Source organism: Ascaphus truei, chromosome 2 (assembly GCF_040206685.1).
Source record: "Ascaphus truei isolate aAscTru1 chromosome 2, aAscTru1.hap1, whole genome shotgun sequence".
In the NCBI taxonomy this organism is placed as follows: Eukaryota; Metazoa; Chordata; class Amphibia; order Anura; family Ascaphidae; genus Ascaphus; species Ascaphus truei.
Window position 1 is genome coordinate 420,388,570 of NC_134484.1, and position 21,047 is coordinate 420,409,616.

The 21,047-nt window shown below is 41.1% G+C and overlaps 1 protein-coding gene across 1 annotated transcript in view; it reads left to right on the plus strand.

Annotated features, from left to right (window-relative positions):
• Positions 1-21,047, plus strand: part of GPR158 (G protein-coupled receptor 158) — a 349,303-nt gene that overhangs the window by 290,899 nt on the left and 37,357 nt on the right. Inside the window, exons 6-7 of the mRNA XM_075587610.1 lie at positions 911-1,020; positions 18,818-19,056. Coding sequence (XP_075443725.1) covers positions 911-1,020; positions 18,818-19,056 — 349 coding nt within the window. The remainder of the gene's footprint in view (positions 1-910; positions 1,021-18,817; positions 19,057-21,047) is intronic.

The window sequence follows — 21,047 nt, forward strand, 5'->3', positions numbered from 1 at the left end:
GGCCTATATTAGCTATTATATTTTTCTTTTGGCAAACGTGCAATTCTTAACTTCACTCATAAGAACTGTTAGTTTAACCTCTTATTTAATTTGTCCACTGAGATATTTCTCTTTAAATACTGTTTTCAGTAGAGCTCCTTTGAGAGTATCGTTTTTTAGATTTATCCCTCATTTTGTGCCAGTTAATCATAGATGCTAATTGATACAGAAAGTGATTCCAAACATATTGTAATCAAAATTAATATAACAAAACACCAATAACTGTCTTAGAATATCTTAATAAATAGGCTAGAATACCAAATGTTACGCGAATTCTGTATTTCCATGTCATTAGTCGTCTGCTAGCTGCTATTAACAAAACATGATTTCAAGCTGCTTTTCAGGTATTTTAGTCTTTAGGTATAATTTTAAGGTCAACATATTTAAACTTAATTATCTGCTCTAACTCAAAAGTTATGTTTAGGAATTGATTTATTAGTCATTTGTTAGATGCAATATCAGAACCCATGAGTCATGCTTGCCTTCAAAGGTTAGCACCATAAACTTTTAGGTAAGAAGAGTGGAGAAATAACAGCCATGTGATAATTTTGCTTTCCTTTCAGGCATGAATAAAATTAATTCTGACAGTTCACAGTTTAACATGTACTACTTTTTTTCAGTTGGGTTGTGACTTATGCCATTCACTGCACTATTTTGATATGTTAGCTTGTATCTTTATATGCCACACAACAACTATCACTGAATGTTAAGTAGTAACTTGATAACACTATGGTTGTGACTGTTGCAGTGTATGACACAAATGATAACTGATCCTTCCACATATAAATGTGTATTTTACATTGCAATCAAAAGTATATAGACACTATCGCAGAGATATATTTTGTTTATATACTTCTCTGTTCTTTAATAGGTTGTTATTTTGTATTTTGAACCAAGCACATTTCGATGCATTCTTCTCAGATGGGTTCGTCTTTTGGGCTATGCAACTGTTTATGGAACTGTGACACTCAAGCTTTACAGGTATTCTATTTTACTTTTACATGTAAATATGGGCACGAGCTATTTTGAAACACATTTGAAAAATGTCAATGCATTACTATTAGTAAGCTGTGAAGTTTAAATAAATACCAATTAAACTTGCCACAAATAAAGGAATGGATTAGCAATGTATGAGTATACAGTGTATAATATAGCCCAAATTGTTTCACTTTCTCATTTTATGAATATAGTAGGAATAATACTGTTATTTTGAGAAATGCTGTGTTTGAGGCGAGAAGATATTAGTAATAAAAGCAGGGAAATCTGTCTGAATGTACCTTTTGTCTATTAATCTCAATTTACTTTTTCAATTCTCATTCAAAACTCTCGGAGCACTAGTGAAGATATATGATGACAGGCTCTGTCATAGCACACATAGACAATATGAATAAAAGATTTCTTGGTGCAACAAAGTTATAAGCCTTTGGCTTTGTTTTAGATTGTTTTTATTTTTTACATCTAGTAAAACAACAACTGGTTTGCTCCAGTTTTGCTATTGTTTTTCACCAAATAGTCATACTGTATAATCATTGCTGCATACATTCCTAAAATGAGAGAGAGAGAGAGAGAGAGAGAGAGAGAGAGAGAGAGAGAGAGAGAGAGAGAGAGAGAGAGAGAGAGAGAGATACACGCATACAAGGGACAAAGGCGAAAAAGATACACACACAATAAGCAAAGCGAGAAAGATATACTGTATATAGATAAAGAAAGGGCATGACACATACTGTACAGGATAGAGAAGAGTAAAAGAAAAGGATGACAAGAAAGATGGAAAAATACAAGCAGACAAAGTACAGAGAACACTAAAATAGGATAAAACACAGAGACACACATGAAACAAAAAGAAAGAAATAGTGATGCTATGCTTTTTAATTGGTGTATTTGAATATTATGAGATTAACAATATAAATGAATTGAGTGCAGGGGTGCATATTTTTCTTTTTAATTGGGGCAAGTGACCAAAATTATTTTTATTTTTGTGACAGATTAAGTGACCAAAATGTTTTGTTATTTGTATTTCTTGATGTGAGTGATAGACAGACTGCAAGCTGATTTAAACATGTGTGGTCTAAGCAGAGAGTTAAAAAAAAGCCTTCTGGTACTGTTTACACCTATTCGGGAGACATGGATAGGGACATAGCTGGCTGTCTTGAACTGACTCTTTTAGTTCAATTTTTATATCTCCTTAACTGGAAGTGCATTGTTATTTACTACATACATCCTAGACAGGGAAGAGGGAGGGGTGGGGGGGAGGGGGGGAGTGGAAGGTAGGCATCCTGCAGTGTGATTGTTGTGAATGTGATTTTATTCTCCTTCTGCTTATACTTGTTCTAACTGTTATGATGATGACTTTGAGTAGTAGTTGTAGCATGACCCTAACCAGTACCAACAGAACCACATATCACTGATTTAACTTGATCAGATTCATCACCACCGATTCTACCACCACCACCTCCACCAACACTATGGGGCCTATTCACAAAGCAGTGATAAGTGGTTTAAAGGGTGATAAATGCCTTTATAGCACGATACTGCCTACTCTGCTATTCACAAAGCAGTGATAATAGTGCAGTATCGCGCTATAATGTCTTTTATCACCTATAAACAGTCAGAGACAAAAAAACTCGTACGATAGGCCAAAAATGGCAAACCTGACATTTTTTGCCAGTAACAGCTATTCACAAAGCAGTGAAAACTTAATCACACTATTAAAGCTTGCCATCTTTTTTTACCAGCTAAAAGTTGGCGCGAAAGAGATGGAGACATGCATAAAAGCATAAACAAATTTTTTTATGCACAATATTCTTACCAGTGGCCAGCGGGGTCTTCTGGGTTGTCCCTGCAGGAGTCCAGGGGCCCCATAGGTGACTGTGGGTCCTTGGTGGGCCTAGCGGGTGTCTGGGGGCCTCCAAATGGTGCCCACAGGTGTCCAGGTGCCCCACACGTGTCTGGTGGTCCTCAGGTGGTCCCCGTGGGTGTCTGGGGCTCCTAGGGTTGTCTCCGCAGGTGTCTGGGTGTCCCCACTGGCCTGCAGTACCAACCCTGTGCCAAAAAATAAGTGCAATACACTGCTATAAAGACCCTCCTCCCCCCCCCCCAACACAAACAGTACAGTAATGGGCAAAATATGGATAATAGTGCATTTGCCCATTTAAAATAAAACATCAACCAGCAGCATAAAGTAAATAAAACTTGCACTTACCCCTACCACGATGAACGCCGTCCTCTTCCTCATCACCGTCCTTGTCCTCCGTTGCCAGAAACAATGCAATAAAAAATACAATCTAATGGCCCCTAACCCCTTAATCAACTTAGCGCTTAGTAACCGCTATAGTAATTAATGGTTTAACCCATCCTTCCCCCGCTACCCACCCACTCTACCCGGGGACACCAGCCCACCCTCCAACCCCGCTACCCATTGATTGGCACAGTGTTAAAGACTGCCCATATAATATGGGCATACTTTGCCACTATAGCAATAAATGGGGAAGGAAAAAAAAACAGGCCCAAAATCAAACACATTACAAGAAAATTCAACACATTAGAAATGCCAATAAACCAATTGATTGGCAAAGTGGTACATCATGCCCATATAATATGGGCATGATTGAACACTATGGCAGTCAATGGTCAACCAAAAAATAAACAACCACCAACAATATCCAATTCAATCAAAGCAATCACCAATTAAAACAACAATAAACACAACAAAATTACCATCAATCAATAAAGCAACTACCAAATAAACACCAGAGTTACAAATTAAAACACCCACCTAAAAACATCAATAAATAAAAGAAAACTCCAAATAAACACCATTAGTAAAAATCAAAAGATGAAAAATAAACCACAATTAAAAACAAACACCAAAAAAACCCAGAAATAAACAATTGAAAACACAATAAAAAATTCTATAATTCAAAATCAAAACACAAAATAAAGGGCATAAATATTTAAAAGCAAAGAACCAAAATACATTTAAAAGAAACAAAAGCAAGCATTTACCAAGAAAAGCATTGCTTGTCACTGTATATATGAATAGCCCTAAAGGGGCATACATAAATACATTGACAATCAATGGGCAATGAAAAATTAAAAATAAATTAAAATACAATGAAACAATCTGCAAAAAAATAAAATAACATACATTCAATGTTTTTCTTAGCTTTCGATGTCTTCACCTTCCGATTCCAGTGGGCTCGGGAAGCTCTCGAACACTAAACAACATATCAATTAATTAATAAAACCACTAGCCCACACATCAATTAAAACCAGTAGCCAACAAAAGAAATAATTAATTAAAAACGCTAAAGAATCGGAAAATGAAATAAAAACAAGCCATCCAAATTACAAACAATTTAAGCCAAACAATAAACAGAAAACTAAAAAACAACAATCAATAGATAAAAAGCATTCTATATAGTATTTATACTATATAGAATATACTATAATCACAGTAACATGTAAAGCAGGAATACCAGAACCCAGAGTCCAGTTCACTGAAAGTCCCTTCAATCACATAAGGTTAATAATGTAAAAACTGTTAAATAAACAATGTTTTTATTTTTAAACTATAATAGTACCGCAGAAACACACAGCCTAAGCAACCCACAGCTAAACCCTGCAATAAATGGCTTCAGTTTGACGCTACACCTTTACTGTATTTATTCTCCTCCTTGGCTCCTCCTCACATCCGCGGATCACGTATTACGTTAAAATTATTTATTCATTGGATAGATTGTCAGTGACAGAAGAAATTTTTTTTTGGAAAAGGCTGATTGCACTCTGTAGACTGATCTGCGGTAATCCGCAGAATGGAGGAGGATGACTTCAATTTTAGTAGTGTCTCCAGTTGTGTATAAATATCCCCTCAAAACTCCCTCCAAATAAATTAGGGAATGATGCCTGTGCTCAAAAAGAGCACAGCTAAGGTACCTTGGGAGATATGCTAATGGATATGCAAAATATTTAAAAAGAGTCACATCCTACACTTCTCAGACTTCCTCCTTCTCATCCTCCTCCTCCATACACAACACTGCCATAGGGCTGCTAGGTGTCCGGTTTTAGTTTGCTACTGCATCCGGTAAAAAATGAGAGGTAATACCGCACATGTATTACCTCTTTGAATGTGTGGTGGGCAGCGTGAGCAGGACCACCGACAGGGGGGAAAACCGGGACAGGTGTACCGGGCTGGCAGCAGGACAAAGTAGTTGCCTCCGGGCCCCGGCTATCCCACAGCTGCGGGCCTCCCACACTCTGTCCCATGGTGACCTTCTGACGCTGGCGCATTCTAGACCTCTCTGATGTCGGCGCGCCAGAAGTAAGCTGGGCTCAGCTTCTGGTGCACGACAGCATGAAAGGGAGGCCCGGTGCATGTCAGCATTAGAAGCTCGGTGTGGGACAAAGTGAGGGAGGCCATGCAGCTGGGGAGAACCAGGGCCCAGTGGCAACTACAGGACCAGCAGCTGGGCCCCCCACAGCCACTTTACCTAGCCTGAGGTCTGAGACCATCCCCAAGGTAAGTCTGTATTTTATATGTATTGGGGGGGGGGGGTGTTGGTGTATTTTTATATGTATTGGGAGGGGGTGTATATTTATATGTATTGGGAAGGGATGTATTTTTTATATGTAATGGGGTGTATTTTTATATGTATTGAGTGTGGTGTATTTTTATATGTATTGTGTGTATTTTTATATGTACAGTATTGGGGGGTGTATTTTTATATGTATTTTATATGTATTGAGGTGTGTATTTTTATATGTATTGTGGGGGGGGTGTATTTTTCACCAATTTGAATCATTTCATATTCTATTTCGTAAAAAATGCGGGAAGGGCGCTCAATCCCCAAACCCGTCCCCAGATTTTTTTTACGAAATAGAATATGAAATGGTGCAAATTGGTGCACACTTGAGTGAAATTTACAAAAAAATTACATAAGGTCTGATCATTTAGAAATAACATACCTCCCCATCGACTTTGAGTGTGTCACATCTTTCACCATTGTGTCGAGTATTATTGGAGAAGCCACTTGGCAACCCTACACCACCACCACCACCACCACCACCACCACACAAAAACTATATTTCAGTTATGCAGATTGAGTCCGAGTTTGGATTCTTAAAAGTCTGACCACAGATTTGCAATTTGTTGCGCAAATTTTCAGTGATATATATAAAAAAAAAAAGAGGATTTGACTTTTTTGAGATTGAAATCCTTAAAGGTACTTTAAAGGAACTGGCCAATTTGTGCCAGATTCAAATTTGAAGAAAAAATGTGCCCATCTCTATATACAGTAGTGAATATGTATATATATTATACAGTAGATAAAGCAAAAAACCTATGCATGTTATGTAACCCATAAATAATCTAACACTTTATGTAACCCATAAATAATCTAACACAGACGGTGTAAAGATGTAATGAAATTAACAACAGTTACAGAACACAACTGTTAATCAATTAATTTTATTAAAAATTATACTACTTCTAAATGCTAATGGTACAATTTGTTGTAGTTACACACTACAGGAATATTAAATAGTGGGGTGGGATTGTAGTGCTGGTGTCTGTGGACATTGGACAATAATAGGAACAGACACTTACGTACTGAACAGTATTAACAATTCAAACTATAGAACTACTTGTAAGCTGTGGTATATTAACAAAATAAAAATCTCATCGTGTAACGCACGTTGGAAGTGGCCAATCAATCACCGCCTGAACCTTTATGATGCCTTTGGCGTGATAGTCAGACCCAAAAAGGCATTTCTCCAATTTTACAAATAGCTTATGTTGTCTTAATTCTTTTAAAACTGCCTTTACACGGTGTACATGTTCATCCAAAGATGAGGAGAAGATCAGAATGTTATCGATATATACAAAGACATAGATGTCAATTAACTCTTCTAATACTTCATTTATAAAATGCTGGAAGGCAGTGGGCACATTGCGTAGGCTAAATGGCATAACTTGATGCTCATAGAGTCCAATGTAGTACGGAAGACCAGTTTTCCACATCTCCTTCACGCACACTCACCAGATGATATGCCCCACGGAGATCCATTTTAGAGAAAATCGTAGTCAGCCGTCTTGACTTGATCCAACAGGACTGGAATTAAAAGCTGTGGGTACCGTTTCTCAATGGTTACCTTTTTAAGGTTTGATAATCGATTCAAGTTCTCAGTTCCCCATTTTTTTGGGGGTACAAAAAATAAAGTGAAGCTGCTGGAGATTTAGGATATCTGATGAAAGCATTGGCCAAATTTTGTTCAATATACAATTTTAGATAAGTATTTTCATTTTCCGTGCATAAATTCTGCTGCAAGAGATATTAGCGTTGGGTTCAAATCAAAAGGGCAGTGATGGGGCAGGGATTCGACTTAAACTTGGTCAAAAACGTCTTTAAAACCTTGATATGTCTTGGTAATAGGCGATCAACAGCACTTATATGGTGCCTATCCAAATATCCAGAGCAAGGACATAGTATCTTATTCTCCATTTGTTCCTCGGGTGTTTCCGCAAAACACTGATCTCTGCAATGCATGGATGGCAACTTCAGGCAACGTCAATGGTTGGATTATGTTCAGTCAACCAGGGCTTTCCGAGGTTAACACAGAATTGTGGCGCATCAATGAGGTCAAACTGCAGATTTTCCGAGTGTCCATTACTGCAGGTAATTTCAATGGAGGAGTATGCATGTCAGAGAACCTAAAGTAAGGATTGACCCATCCATTGTTCTGACAATTTCTTACTGTTTCTTGTGATCCTTTGGTATCCCCAACCTTTTAGTGAAGGATACGTTTAAAAAGTTCTCAGTCGGTGCAGAAATGTCAATAGAATCATGGTCTTTATACTGTGTAATGGCTGGAAGGCTCAAGTGTGCCATGGCCGTCTGTAGGGTGTTACCTGAAAAAAGTGAAGTCCTTGATTTCTTAGCACTCGGCAGGTCGACTCCTTCTACCGCCTAGTTGGCGCTCTGGTGCAAATTCTTGGGTTTCCTGGGACATTTGTGCAAAAAGTGTCCTTCTTTTCGATGATATAAGCACACATCTTGATTTCGTTTTCTTTCCCTTTCATCTTTAGAGAGGGATCCATGGGTTCCTCCTATCTACATAGGTTCAGATGAAGGTTCCTTATGTTGACCAAGATTATTTTCATATCCGACTATATCTAGGCATTCATAAATAGTTTGGAATCATTCTTCCATCTTTCTCCCCTACATTCTTTTAAGCGGTGTTCCAATTGAAGAACAAAATAGAGGAAAAGAAGGAGGACTTGTTTTGAGTTTGAAAAAACTTCAATAAAGTATTCACCTGGAGGTGCTGGGTCTGAGGAAGGGACGCATTAGTCCTGAAACGTTACCTTTATTAGCTCTGATGCCGTGAATACTTTATTGAAGTTTTTTCAAACTCAAAACATGTCTCCTGTGTGCTCCTTCTTTTCCTCTATTTTGTGCCTATTATCAGGTCCAGCTATGAGATGCCAGGACCATTGGAAGGTAAGCACCAGAAGCACAATAATATTTATATACTTTTTAAAAACAGTGGTGTGCCATTTATACTTACTATTGCTCCTGTTCCAATTGAAGAACCAAGTCCAATAACTCTGAGTACATAGCGGGTTTCCAAACAAACCATTAATCTCATCTCTAAGACCTCTATAAAGCAAGGAAGCCCTTCTACCTTCAGGCCAAACGGATTCTAGCACTAGGCGGTAGAACTTGGTAAGATATGCTTAAATAACTTTGTTGCCCTGCTGGAGCTCCAGAAGCTGGTTATCTGCTGATTGAGAAATAGCTCATCTATCAAATATTTGGTGGAACTCTGCTTTAAACTGCTCTAGATTGTGTAGTAGTGGGCTGTCTAAATTCACTAATAGGATAACCCATGCGGCCGCATTTTCTCCCAAATAGGATATAATAAACACTACTTTTGATTAAGGGTCAGGAAAAGACATAGGCCTGCCTAAAAATGAAGTTGACACTGTATAAAAAAAATCTGATACTTCTGGGGATTCCCAAAATATTGTTCTGGTGACGCTAAAAGGATAGCAGGGGGACATCAATGTGCAATGGGTGGTGCTCCTACAGTATGGCGCTTGAGGGCCAAGTGGTTCCTGATGAATAAATGTGGGGGAAACAGGAACAGCCTGTGGTACCATTCCAACAGGTAAGGATATTACCCCAGCCTGCAAACTATCCAATCTAGCATTTAACCCCACTATACTGTAGCTACTTTGGATGCTGACAATTCTCCCTGCATGTCTCGCAAGGTTTTATACAAATCTCTTTGCATGTCTTGGTTAGATTAGCTAGCAATATTCCTGTGGGATTCATGTACCTACAGTAGGAGGGATTTGTTATTTGGGATTGTCAATCTATCAAAGGTGTAGAACCCTCAGAGTTAACATGGAACCCTCAAAAACAACAAGTGACGGGATTAAGTTAAATTGATAGTGTTTAATGCTCACACCAAGGTGTAGTAACACAAAAGGCAAACCAAAAAGGTGTCTGCAAAGTCAGCAGAGCTACATGCAACAGCAATTGTAGCCAGGCAAAGATAAAAGAGCAGGGGTCAAGAAGTATAAGGGGAATGTAAGGCAAAACAAAAGGATATGCAAAAGCAATTGTAGTAAGGGAAAAATAAAATCAGGGGCATGAAGTGAAGGGGAAACACAAGGCAAAACAAAAAGATACCTGAAATGTCTGCAGAGCAAGTTGCAAGTACTGTATTGGTAGCCAGGGAAAGATAAAAAAGCAGGGAGCAAGAGAATGGCCAGACTGCTTCTCTGGACCCAAAAATTGACAAGCAACAACTATCAGGCTGGGTGGGGTTTATATACCGAAGCTAAGACGGCCACTTGCCTCATGGGAGATTCTAATTCCTACCAGCTCTGAGCTCTGAACTGGACTCCTCTGTGCATCCCTACAGGTTTATGGGGAGTAGGCAGGAAGGAATCATGACAAACTTAGACTGGAAGCTGCACCCTGATTTATACTCCTCCAAAAACACATTTTAAAGATTAGATTTTGAATTTATATACTGTACATGTATATACTTTTGAATTCGATTGCAATCACCAGGACGCGACACCAGGGGGACATGTGACGTCACATTGTCATGGCACCAGGATGTCTGAATCAAGGTAAGAGGGGGGGGGGGGCACGAGGAGAGGGGGAAAGCAAGCAGGGGTGCGCATGGGAAAAAGGTTGCGCCCCCCTGCATTACAGTTTCCGGCAGTTTCTGGGGGGGGCTCGAGATTACCTGTGGGGTGCACGGGATTTACAGAGGCCCCACACGCTTCCAGAAGGCACTTAAATAAAGTGCCAGGGAAGCGGCGAAGGCCTCTGTAAACTGCACTTACCTTGCTTCTGTAGACGCGTCGCCATGGCAATGCGGTGTCAAATGATGTCGTGAGGTCATGTGACGTCACGTAGCCATGGCAACGTGACGTCATGATGCCGACGCCGGAGTCAAGGCAAATTGTTGGTAAAGGGGATGGGGGAAGGTGGTAGTTTCCCCAGGGTAGGTGTTTAGCCCTTGCGGGAGGGTTGCAGTATAAAGTAACACCTTCATTACCTTAGCGGTTACAACCGCTATGGTAATGAAGGGGTTAACCCCTTGTGATACCCTCCCGCAAGGCCTAAACACCATCCTTGGGCAACTACACCTTCACCCACCCCCTGTACCACCAACACCACACCGGAATGGGTAAAAGTGCTATTAGCCAAAGATGGCTAGTAGCACTTTTCCCATTTAAAAAAACCCATTAAAGTGCAATACATTAAAAAAAACAAAAAAAAAACCCCTCTCTGTCCCCCCATTCCCACCCCCAACACACACTGTAATGGGTAAAATTCATATTATCCAGATATGGATAATAGCTCATTGCCCATTCAAAATAAAACATTTGCCAGCCAGCATAAGGTAAAATAAAGTTGTACTTACCCCTGCCAGGATGATGGCCATCCTCATCTTCCTTCACATCCTCCTCATCTGTCAGCAGCAACATTAAAATAAAAAAACTAACTACTGGCCACTAACCCCTTAATCACCTTAGTGGTTAATAACCGCTATAGTAATTAAAGGGTAAACCTCTCCCCTGCTTCCCACCCAGGAGGCCTAACTACCCTCCCGGGTGCAAATTCCCCCACCCCCTCTACCCATTGATTGTCACAGTGGTAAACCATGCCCCCAATATGGGCATGGATTGCCACAATGGCAATGAATGTGCAACCTACAGTAATTTGTTTTAAAAAAATGCAAAAAATAAAATAATGATTTAAAAACAAACATTTTCCAAAAAATGCGTTGCTTGTCACTGAGCTTATCTATACCCAGAAAGGGGCATAGATAATACGCACATTGCCAGTCAATGGGCAAAGTAAAAGAATACAGAATTAAATAAAAGCCAATCTACAGTAGAGGCAACGTTTATTCTAACATTTGCCGTAAACTAGCCGGGTTACATTCTGGGTATGTGCTGGGTATGTGCTGGGTATGTTCTGGGCTAGTTTGAGGCACGTTTAAGGCATTTCTGCATTGACTAACGACCCATAGGATTAACACAGCAGGGATCCCTGGCAGTCCAATTCAGTTTGAATGGGACTGCCAGGGACCCCCGCTGTTAATCTGATAGGCCATTAATCAATGCAGAAATGCTGGGGCTAGTTTAAGGAAAGTTTAAGGCATGTATTCAGAATGTACCTGGGTGTTTCCTGGGTTTTTTGGGGAATTGCCACTGGTTTTTGTTCGAATAAGAGTTGCCTCTACTGTATAGTAGGGTTGTTGTATTTTAATGTTTATTGGGGTTACAAGGGGTGGGTGAAGGGGGTAGTTGGTCCAGGGTGGGTGGGCGGAGGGGTTAACCCCTTCATTATCATAGTGGTTACCATTGATATGGTAATTAAGGGGTTAACTCATCCGTAACCTTGCTGGTAGGCCTAACCACCCACCCTGGGCCAAGTACTCCCTTCATCCACCCACTCTACCCCCAATAAACCAGGTACTCTGGCTTAACCTCTTCATTGCCTTGATGAAGCTGTTTTAATATTAATTTTTATAAAAAGTATTGTAGCAGGGGGTCTCCTGAGCTGAACCACATAAAGTTCAGCCTCAGGATTCAGCTACACATAAGGGTTCTCAAACTCAGCTTCCCGAGTTACAGGTCCTGGTATGTGGTGCCGGTATCTGCCACCTGTAGCTGGGAAAGCCAGGGGTTCCCGAGGCTGAAATTAATACGGTTTAGCTAAGGAGACCCACTGCTCCAATAGTCTATTAGTAAAATTAACATTAAAACAGTGCAAACGCCTGCAAGAGCTGTGCAGAGAGATGCAGCTCTCTCTGAGCAGCTCTTCAAGGCTTCTGGAGTGAAATCGCAGGTAAGCAAACACAAAGTAGTGAATAAAAAAAAGGAAACACAGAACGCACCAGAGGTAAGTAAAAATGTATATTTTTAACAGAGTTAAAAAATAAGTGAAAACTTACAATTAATATTTTGTGCAGTAGCTAAATTCGTAGTCACTGTTCATCTGGCCAGTGGAAGTGTGGTACTAAGGAAGTGTGGTACTGAACGACTTCATTTCCAGCGCTGGAACAGGTTTTCTATGGTATGATCAATTAATCCAGCACTTCCTGGTTTCGTTCGTAGTGGGGATTCCTGGCAAAGAGGGTGGTGACATATCTCAGAGAGCAACATCAAGCACTGAACATAATTAGCTCTGCTGTAACCGCTACGCATTTTGTACAAAACTGTACTTCCTCTAGGGTGATACGTCAGCACCCTCTTCCCCAAGGCATTTAAATTAAATGCAGGGGGACCGCACGAGGCCTTTGCAACCTCTACTTACCCAGATTCAGCTGGATTCAGTACGCGTGACCATGGGGTCATGGGACGTCATGGTTGCCATGGTAACGTGACATCAAATGATGATGCGGGTCACGTGACGTCACATGACCCTGCGGTGTCATTTCACGCCGCGTGAAGTAATGGGGTGGTTGGGGGCACAACAACGGAGGAGAGCAGGCGGGTGGGGGGGGAGGGGGAAGCGCAGCAAGAATAGTTTGCACACCCCTGTCTTATAGCACAGTGCGTGCAATAACAAAGAGGAAGTTACTCATGCATTATTGTTAAAAATCCAGCTTTCAAAAATAATTGGTAGGTAACATATCACAATATGCCAGGCTGTGCTCAACATACAGTAACATCACATTATGGAGAGTTTATGAATAAGTTAAAACTCTTCCCAAATTTCATCTTACAATATTTACAGTTTCAGGTTAATACACCATTAACAACTGCACGTCTCAGAAATGGTGTGCTTAACCAAATGCCTGTTCATTACCATCAACAGCATTGTCTTAATTTTTTAAATAATGGTTTATTTACTAGGTGGTATAAAATAACAGAATAATGGACTATAAGGTGTCTTCCAGTGCAGTCAGTAATTCTGTGGAAGAGCATTGCTTGGTGCAGGGGTCGGCAACCTGTGGCTTCCGAACTGCATGCGGCTCCCGAACTGCATGCGGCTCTCACAGGTTGCTGCTCCCGGCTGCTGTCTCTCACTTGGCTGCTGGTTGGGCCTCTATTTGCCGCCTGGCATCTCCCCAGCTGCCCGACTGCCTCCTGCACTGTCCCACAATTGGTCTCTCTGATACTGTGCACGTCGTATCTTCCGGCGTGCAATGACGTCACAGAGTGGCCAAGCGTGGGACCATGAGTAGGCATGCCAGCAGCTGAGGAGATGCTGGGCGGCAAATAGAGGCCCAACCAGCGCCAGCCGGGGTCCCTCCGCAGCACAGTGAGAGAGGGAGAGAGAGAGTAAGAGAGGCAGCAGTTGGAGGAGTAGCAACCCTCCCCCAGCCACCGGCAGCAAACCCAGCCACCGGCAGCACCCGTTCCCCCCCCTCACAGCCACCGACGAAGCATTCCCCCCCTCACAGCCACCGGCAGCAAACCCAGCCACCGGCAGCACCCGTTCCCCCCTTCACAGCCACCGGAGAAGCATCCCCCCCCCTCACAACCACCAGCAGAACACCCCCCTTCACAGCCACCGGCAGAGCACCCCCCCCCCCCCCCCTCACAGCCACCAGCAGAGCACCCTCCCTCCCTCCCAGCCACTGGCAGCACCTCCCCCCTACCCCTCACAGCCACCGGCAGCACATTGAGGGTGAGGGAAAGAAGCAGCAACCCAAGACAGTGCAGGGGAAAGCCAGGCGTTTGTGTGTGTGTCAAAAAAAATGGGGAAAAAAACTCAATAAGGGGACTTATTGTGAGATGGATTTTATTCCCCCACATACTGTAATCAGAATTAGGGAAAGGAAAAAATAAGTTTGTCGTATGTTAATGCTTATAATGTACTGTATATACCTATTAGTGTGTGTACAGTACATGTATGTGTTTGTGGGCGTGTAATACTCATGCATGTGTTGCGGCTCTGAATATTTTGGACACATTTGTTTTTATATAATGGCTCTTCTTCCATGAAAGGTTGTAGACCCCTGGCTTAGTAAATATGGCCCTGTATGTCTAACACAAAGCCACATGTGCCCCTCGTTCCTGCAAACATACATTCAATTATTTTCATTCTGGGTACTCAGAAGAGGGGTGAAATGCCCCTACTGCATGCATGACCACTGGTTGATTGTTAACAGTTTAGTATGTAGTACACATGTGTGGCTCTGTGGGAGCAGCTACTGTAAATACTGTAGTTGCTCTTAGCTCTAAGAATGAAAGGAGGGTAGTGGTAGATACAGTAGATGGCTTTTTCTTTGCGCCGATACATGCAAGTTCAGTGTACCGGCACCTTCTCCTCTTGCTCCTCATCTCCGACGGCATCTTCTTGTAACAACACATCAGACGTTGCAAAACCAACAAAGAATCATTGTATCTGCATATCCACTCCTATCTCTTTTTACATTCCATTAGCCCTGTAACATTTTCTTTTTATGCTACTTTTATTAATGTCATTGTCATGCACCATTTACCATGACTATTTTTATTTTATTTTTTAACACTATAGAGTTTTGCCATTTCTGATGAAGCCAGCAACTTTGCAGCAGATTTCCACAGGCATCTGGTAGAATTGAAATAACTGATTGTTTGAGATACAGTAGTTGAGGATTTTTTTGCTTTCCATTGATGTTTTTGGTATACTTCCGTTACATATATTCAGAGGCCTTTTTTTTTCTGCAAATTGCATTTTTCAAATTGTTACTGTATATGAAATGTTGAAAATGTATTAATATTGCTTTAAAGCTCTTGCTTATATACGTGTTGAAGCATACAGAGATACAATTTAGAAAAATCCAAATCCTGATTATTTTTTCTCTAGTATTGCCTACAAAAGAATGTAGATATAGGCATTTTTGCACTTTTTCTAAAATAGAAAAAAAAAAAGTAAATTGCCTTCAGGGTTAGAGTCACAGTAATTCTCATTATTATTTTTTTTTTTTTGCACTAGTTATTTTGTGCTTACGAAGTGAAAATGTAAATTGCTACACCTCAATGCAATTTCCTACAGTATTTTGCTTGAGGCAATGTTCCTCATGAAATATATTATAGTGGTAAACAAGAGCAAAATATATTTCACATAAATCATTTTTTTGTAACTGGGGCAATTTGGTTATTTTCTATTAATTTATAGTATGTATATCAAATCAATGCAACTCGAATGTAATAATTGTTTAAACAACATACAGTATGAGTGTTATATTAAATGTATAAGTAAAATAAAGTTATTGTCTTGCCCATTCATATAATTCATGAAGGCGCATACTGAGGGAAGCCAACGCAACTGCTGAGAGAATTTCAGTAGACTAGTACAGGTTAAAACATAGCTATGTAATATCACTACAGTAAATAGCACACTTTCTACTGTATATGCTCGGATCACTTCTTGAAAATATAATGAATGTCCTAGTGATAAAGTTGGAGCGCATTCAAGAGCTTTGGGGCCATGCAAAAAAAGATAAGGCTGGGGAGAAGTAGTCTGAGAAACGAGAGTTCAATGTGGAATGTGAAAAGCTGTATGGACATCAACATTTTAATAATCTGGTGGATGATAAATTGGTGAGCCTGGGAAAGGTAGAAGTAATAATATACTGTTTTTGACCCAGTAAAGGAAGTTGAATGGCAATGGGGTGTGAGTATTCTTTTGTGAAAAGTGGAAAAAGTGAATAGCAGAATGTACTATAAAATGTAAGAGGTTTTTCAGTGATTTCATAATGAACTAGCAGCTTTTAAATACTGTAGACGAGTGGATCAGAAGTATAGTTGAAAAGGTGTATAGCCTGTGTTCCCCCGTGACTAGAAGGGACTACCGGTACTGCCGTTACCTGTTGGCTAACAGAAGGCCTAAGCCTCCCCCACTGGGAGCCTGAGGTGATCGTGTTTTTTTTGCTTTGGTGCAGCACCTCCACCTGAGAGGGATTTCGACGTAGCAGGACAAGCCCCTCAAAGGTACAATGTCAATAGTAACACACATACACACACAGGTATATGATATAAACCTTTCTCTGAGCGCATATATAATATAACAACCAATACTACACAGTATAATGCACACCCAACCCAGCACCACCAGTAAGTGTCTCCAAAGTTTCTTGGGTACTAGGCACCCTGATGTCCTTCTCCCAATGTCCGGGCCCACCCAAAAGAGTGTGGAGTAGCACTATCCCATGAACTATTGGTGCATTTTGTTGAGGTACCTGCTGGTAAATCCAGTATCCGGTACGGCCGACTAGAGACACGGATCCACTGATCCAGCTACGTGGTCCGCGAAGATGTCCGCCTCTGCTTGGGAGGTAGGAGGGTCTCACCTTTGAGAGCCTCTTAATGTAGGTGGTCTGGTCCCAGACCATAGGCCGCAATTCACCGCGCCTTCACTGATGCCTATCGTCACTACTAGCAGCTACTGGGGAAAGGTCTCTGACTGTGGGCTTTCCCTGGAGCAACCACAAGCTGAATATAAGTGGGGCCTATCTAGGACCTAAGGTGTAATCTTACCTAATCTGCGTGCTAATACACCCAGACCCTACCTTCCCCTTCTCTGTCCTGGCTCCAACTGCCCTTCGCGCTCTAAGCATGTCAAATGTATGTTCCTAGCTGCCTGTGATATCAGAGACCCTATTGGCCATTGCACCAAGCTGACCTGCAGCCCAGAGGCTGCTGAGGATTGCAGTTCCCGTGGAGCCCTATACTAACATGGCTGCCTCCCTGTGCTGATACTGCGCATGCTGCAATGCGTAACCTCTCATTATATATATATATAATGTGTGTCTCTTCCCCCCCCCCCTCTGGGAGATCTTGCCCTGGCTACAGGTCTGTGTGGTGCTTTGTACCTGTTTGGCTCCAGAAGAGATGAGCTTCCGCGATGTTGTGGGGAACAGGAAAGGCTTTTGGTGATCCTCAGGTTCTTCTCATAGGTGTCAGCGCCTCCAGTCACAATAGGCTCCAGCAGAGCTTGAGGCTGTCCCTACCATGACAGTCTTTTCTCCTACACCTCTGCCCAATTGACTGCGACTTAAGCAGAACTATATAAAAAGGGATCATTATTCAGGCAGCCACTGCAGGATGTCATTACAGTGTATGGCTTGTATTGGAGAATGAGTCCCAGACCCTGGATGGTGCAGGCCTTCTGGCAATTTTGAGGCCTTGTGCTCTGCACAGATCTTGCCTGCATCTCTCTACCCCAGGAGGGAGAGACATTGACTCCACTCCTTTCCCCAGGAGGGCGAGGGCTCAACTCAAACAATTTGGACACTTTCTCGCTAAGGCTCAGAGGGGGAGGGCACAAGGTCTGCACCATGAGTGGTTGTACACAGACTCCCATTCACCTCCACCCCTGTCACTCAGAGGCAGCATGAGGAGGGATGCACCCACAGGATAGCCTGTCACTCTCTGTAGCTTTCAGAACTTACGTTACAGGAAGGCACGAAGATAGTCTGGACCAGCTATGGATATATGGATAAATATATTTAAATAGGGCTGAGGTAAACACTGTAGGGTGTCTTCAAGTGGAGTGTGAATCGCTTGTGTTTTTGTTTATGTCTTGCGGTAGCATGTCACTGGTTGCAATAACGTTGGCTACATCTGTAGTTCATGTTATAATGGGGAGAGCTTATACATTTTCAACAACTTTTGTGTTGCTGAGTTTTCACCTGTTTATTATTTTACATGCATAACACATTATTACCATGGCAAGCTCTGTATTGTGCAAATAGTAACACTTATTTTAAATTCCCTTGGAGGCAAGTTATTACAATTTATATTCCTTGAATACAGCGTCTAAATATAAAAAGGGTGCCATTCCTCATTTACTATCCACACATCTCTTCACAAAATATGTGCATTAGCTGTTTTCAAACCCCCTATTACCATCAGAATAGTATTGCATGACTGAATGTCTATACATAACACTTTACATATTCATTATTGAACCATATAATTATGCATCAATGCTACTTATAGTTTTAAATGTTTTCCTATGACATAAGCTGATAACATTTACAGTGAATTAAAATGGTGACATTTCAAAAGACAAACAAAAAGACCTCACACAGGTAACAAAGAATATAAAAATGTATGTTTACAGTAAACAAAGTTGGTTGGTGCTTTGAGTCAAAAGTTTCTAGTGGGAACATTAAGAACCTGTATTAAACACAATGTTTTCCAGTTTATTATGTGTACTGTGTTTATTAACATGAACATTGCCGGTAAATCCTAATGTTTTAACGTACTTAAATAGGGTTAACAATAACTATTGTTTTTATTTTCCAGAGTACTAAAGGTGTTTCTCTCTCGAACCGCCCAGCGCATTCCTTATATGACAAGTTGCAGAGTGATTCGGATGCTGTCAGTGATTCTTCTATTAGTTCTTTGGTTCCTAATTGCCTGGACTTCAGCTGTATGCCAGAACATGGATAAAAATATTTCACTTATAGATCAAGGAGAGACTTTGGAACACCTTCACTTTAATATGTGTCTCATAGACCGTTGGGATTACATGATGGCTGTTGGTATGCTGACTTTCCTTACTCCTCACAATTAAGTTATGTTTTATTTTTCCAATGAACATCCAATCAAAATTTAGAATTTCTGAAATAATATGTTAAATTTTTTCTAAATATAAGAACGTAGTAGCTGCAAATTTAGGGGGCAATCCTCTAGCCTTTGATATGGGTTGTTGCTCTGCGATCCCGTGTCAACTGTTATTCAAGTCAATGGTAGTTAATTCAGCATTGTGGTGTGATAACCCATTGGTGAATACCGGTATTAAAGCTCATTTATCTGCAGGAGTCCTTTAATGTGTAAACGAAAAGAAGGCCTTGCAGCTTCTTCAAACGCAACTCATTTTACTTTCACATACATTGCTTTTATTTGCATAATAACATATCTCACTTATGTTTCTCTCTATGCTACAGACGAGCCAACGAGTATTCTAAAACTTGCCTTAAACTTGCCTTAAACTAGCCAGGTACATGCTGGGTACATGCTGGGTACATTTCAGTGACATTTCTGCAGAGGCTAATGGCCCATCGGATTAACACAGCAGGGGTCCTTGGCAGTCCCATTCAGTTTGAATGGGACTGCCACGGACCCCGCTGTTAATCCGATGGGCCATTAGTCTCTGCAGAAATGAAACGGAAATGTTGCAGCATGTAGCCAGCATGTACCTGGGTCTTTTTGGTAATTGCCACTGATTTGTTTTAGAATAACCGTCGGCACTACAGTACCACCAAATAAAGTTAAATGCATGCAATGCAGAGGTGGGTAAAATCGTTGCGCGTGATCGCAAATTCGGAAAAATTTGGACGTTCGCTGGTGGAGACAATAGAAAAATTGTAGAAATCACCAACTGTGAAAAGTTGGATCCACGGCAAATCGTCCGGTTCCTTTGATCCCCGGATTTCAGCGGATCAATCTCAAAATGGGTGATTCGCAGATTGTTTTATTATTATTACCAAAACATTGTGCAATTTGTGGATGGATTTGTAGAATTAGAATAGTCTGCGAGTGCATTTTTACACAGGATAAAAGTGCCCCGACGGTCACTCTTAGTCTTATTAAGGTGGTTATAGGGATAGCGTTCCGGTATATAAGTACTAAGTAACCTCACCTGCAGCATGCTACAGTTGTCCTGCCGTGTTGGTGTGCTGCTCAGCATCCAGTGAGGTTTCCTTCAGCTCTTAACACCCAGCCCTCTGTTTATTTATGAGTTACCAGCCTGCCCCATACTATCAGCGTCTCCCAGATTGGGACATTGACCTCCTTCACTACCTGAGTCAGGATACATACAGTACCTCTGACTTCAGCCACACAGGCTAATAGAGGTCTACACACCCCTGGAGTACAGCACCCAGAGGGTTACCTTAGGTCATTTGACACTGATAGGGGCATCCATAGTTCTATAGAGGAGCGAAGCTGATTGATTATTACCACCACTGATATACATAGTATATTTGTTCATATGTCCATCAGTTGGGTCACACCTACTATAAAGTACAAGAATATATTATATCCTTGTGACCTGCAATCTCAGTACTTACCCGGACACACCTGTAATAATCACCCACCACACAGGTCCGCATTCGGAATATTGTGTTGAATCAGTACCAGTGGTTTATTAAAATCATCTGGCACACACTATTTACCTTGATCCAGAGCCAATATGGCTTTTTTTATTTAGGATCAATTCACCTTCAGTACATCGTTTGACCATTATTTTATATATGCTGCTTAATAAAGATTATGTTTTTAATTCATTCACTAATCCCCAGAGTGTGAACCTGAGTGCTATATTGGGTTCCTTCTCTCCTATATTTACTTATTTTTTTATATATAAAGATTGTGGCCATGTATAATTCTATATTCTTGCCTAAACAGGCAATCGTTTGGTGCTCCTGTTATAAATCTGTAAAAATCCTGATTGTGTGCCTAAAGAAATGGCCCCTGTCGGACTTTGTGCTGCAGTCTGTGAAATGCTACAGCTTGTATGTAACATTATATT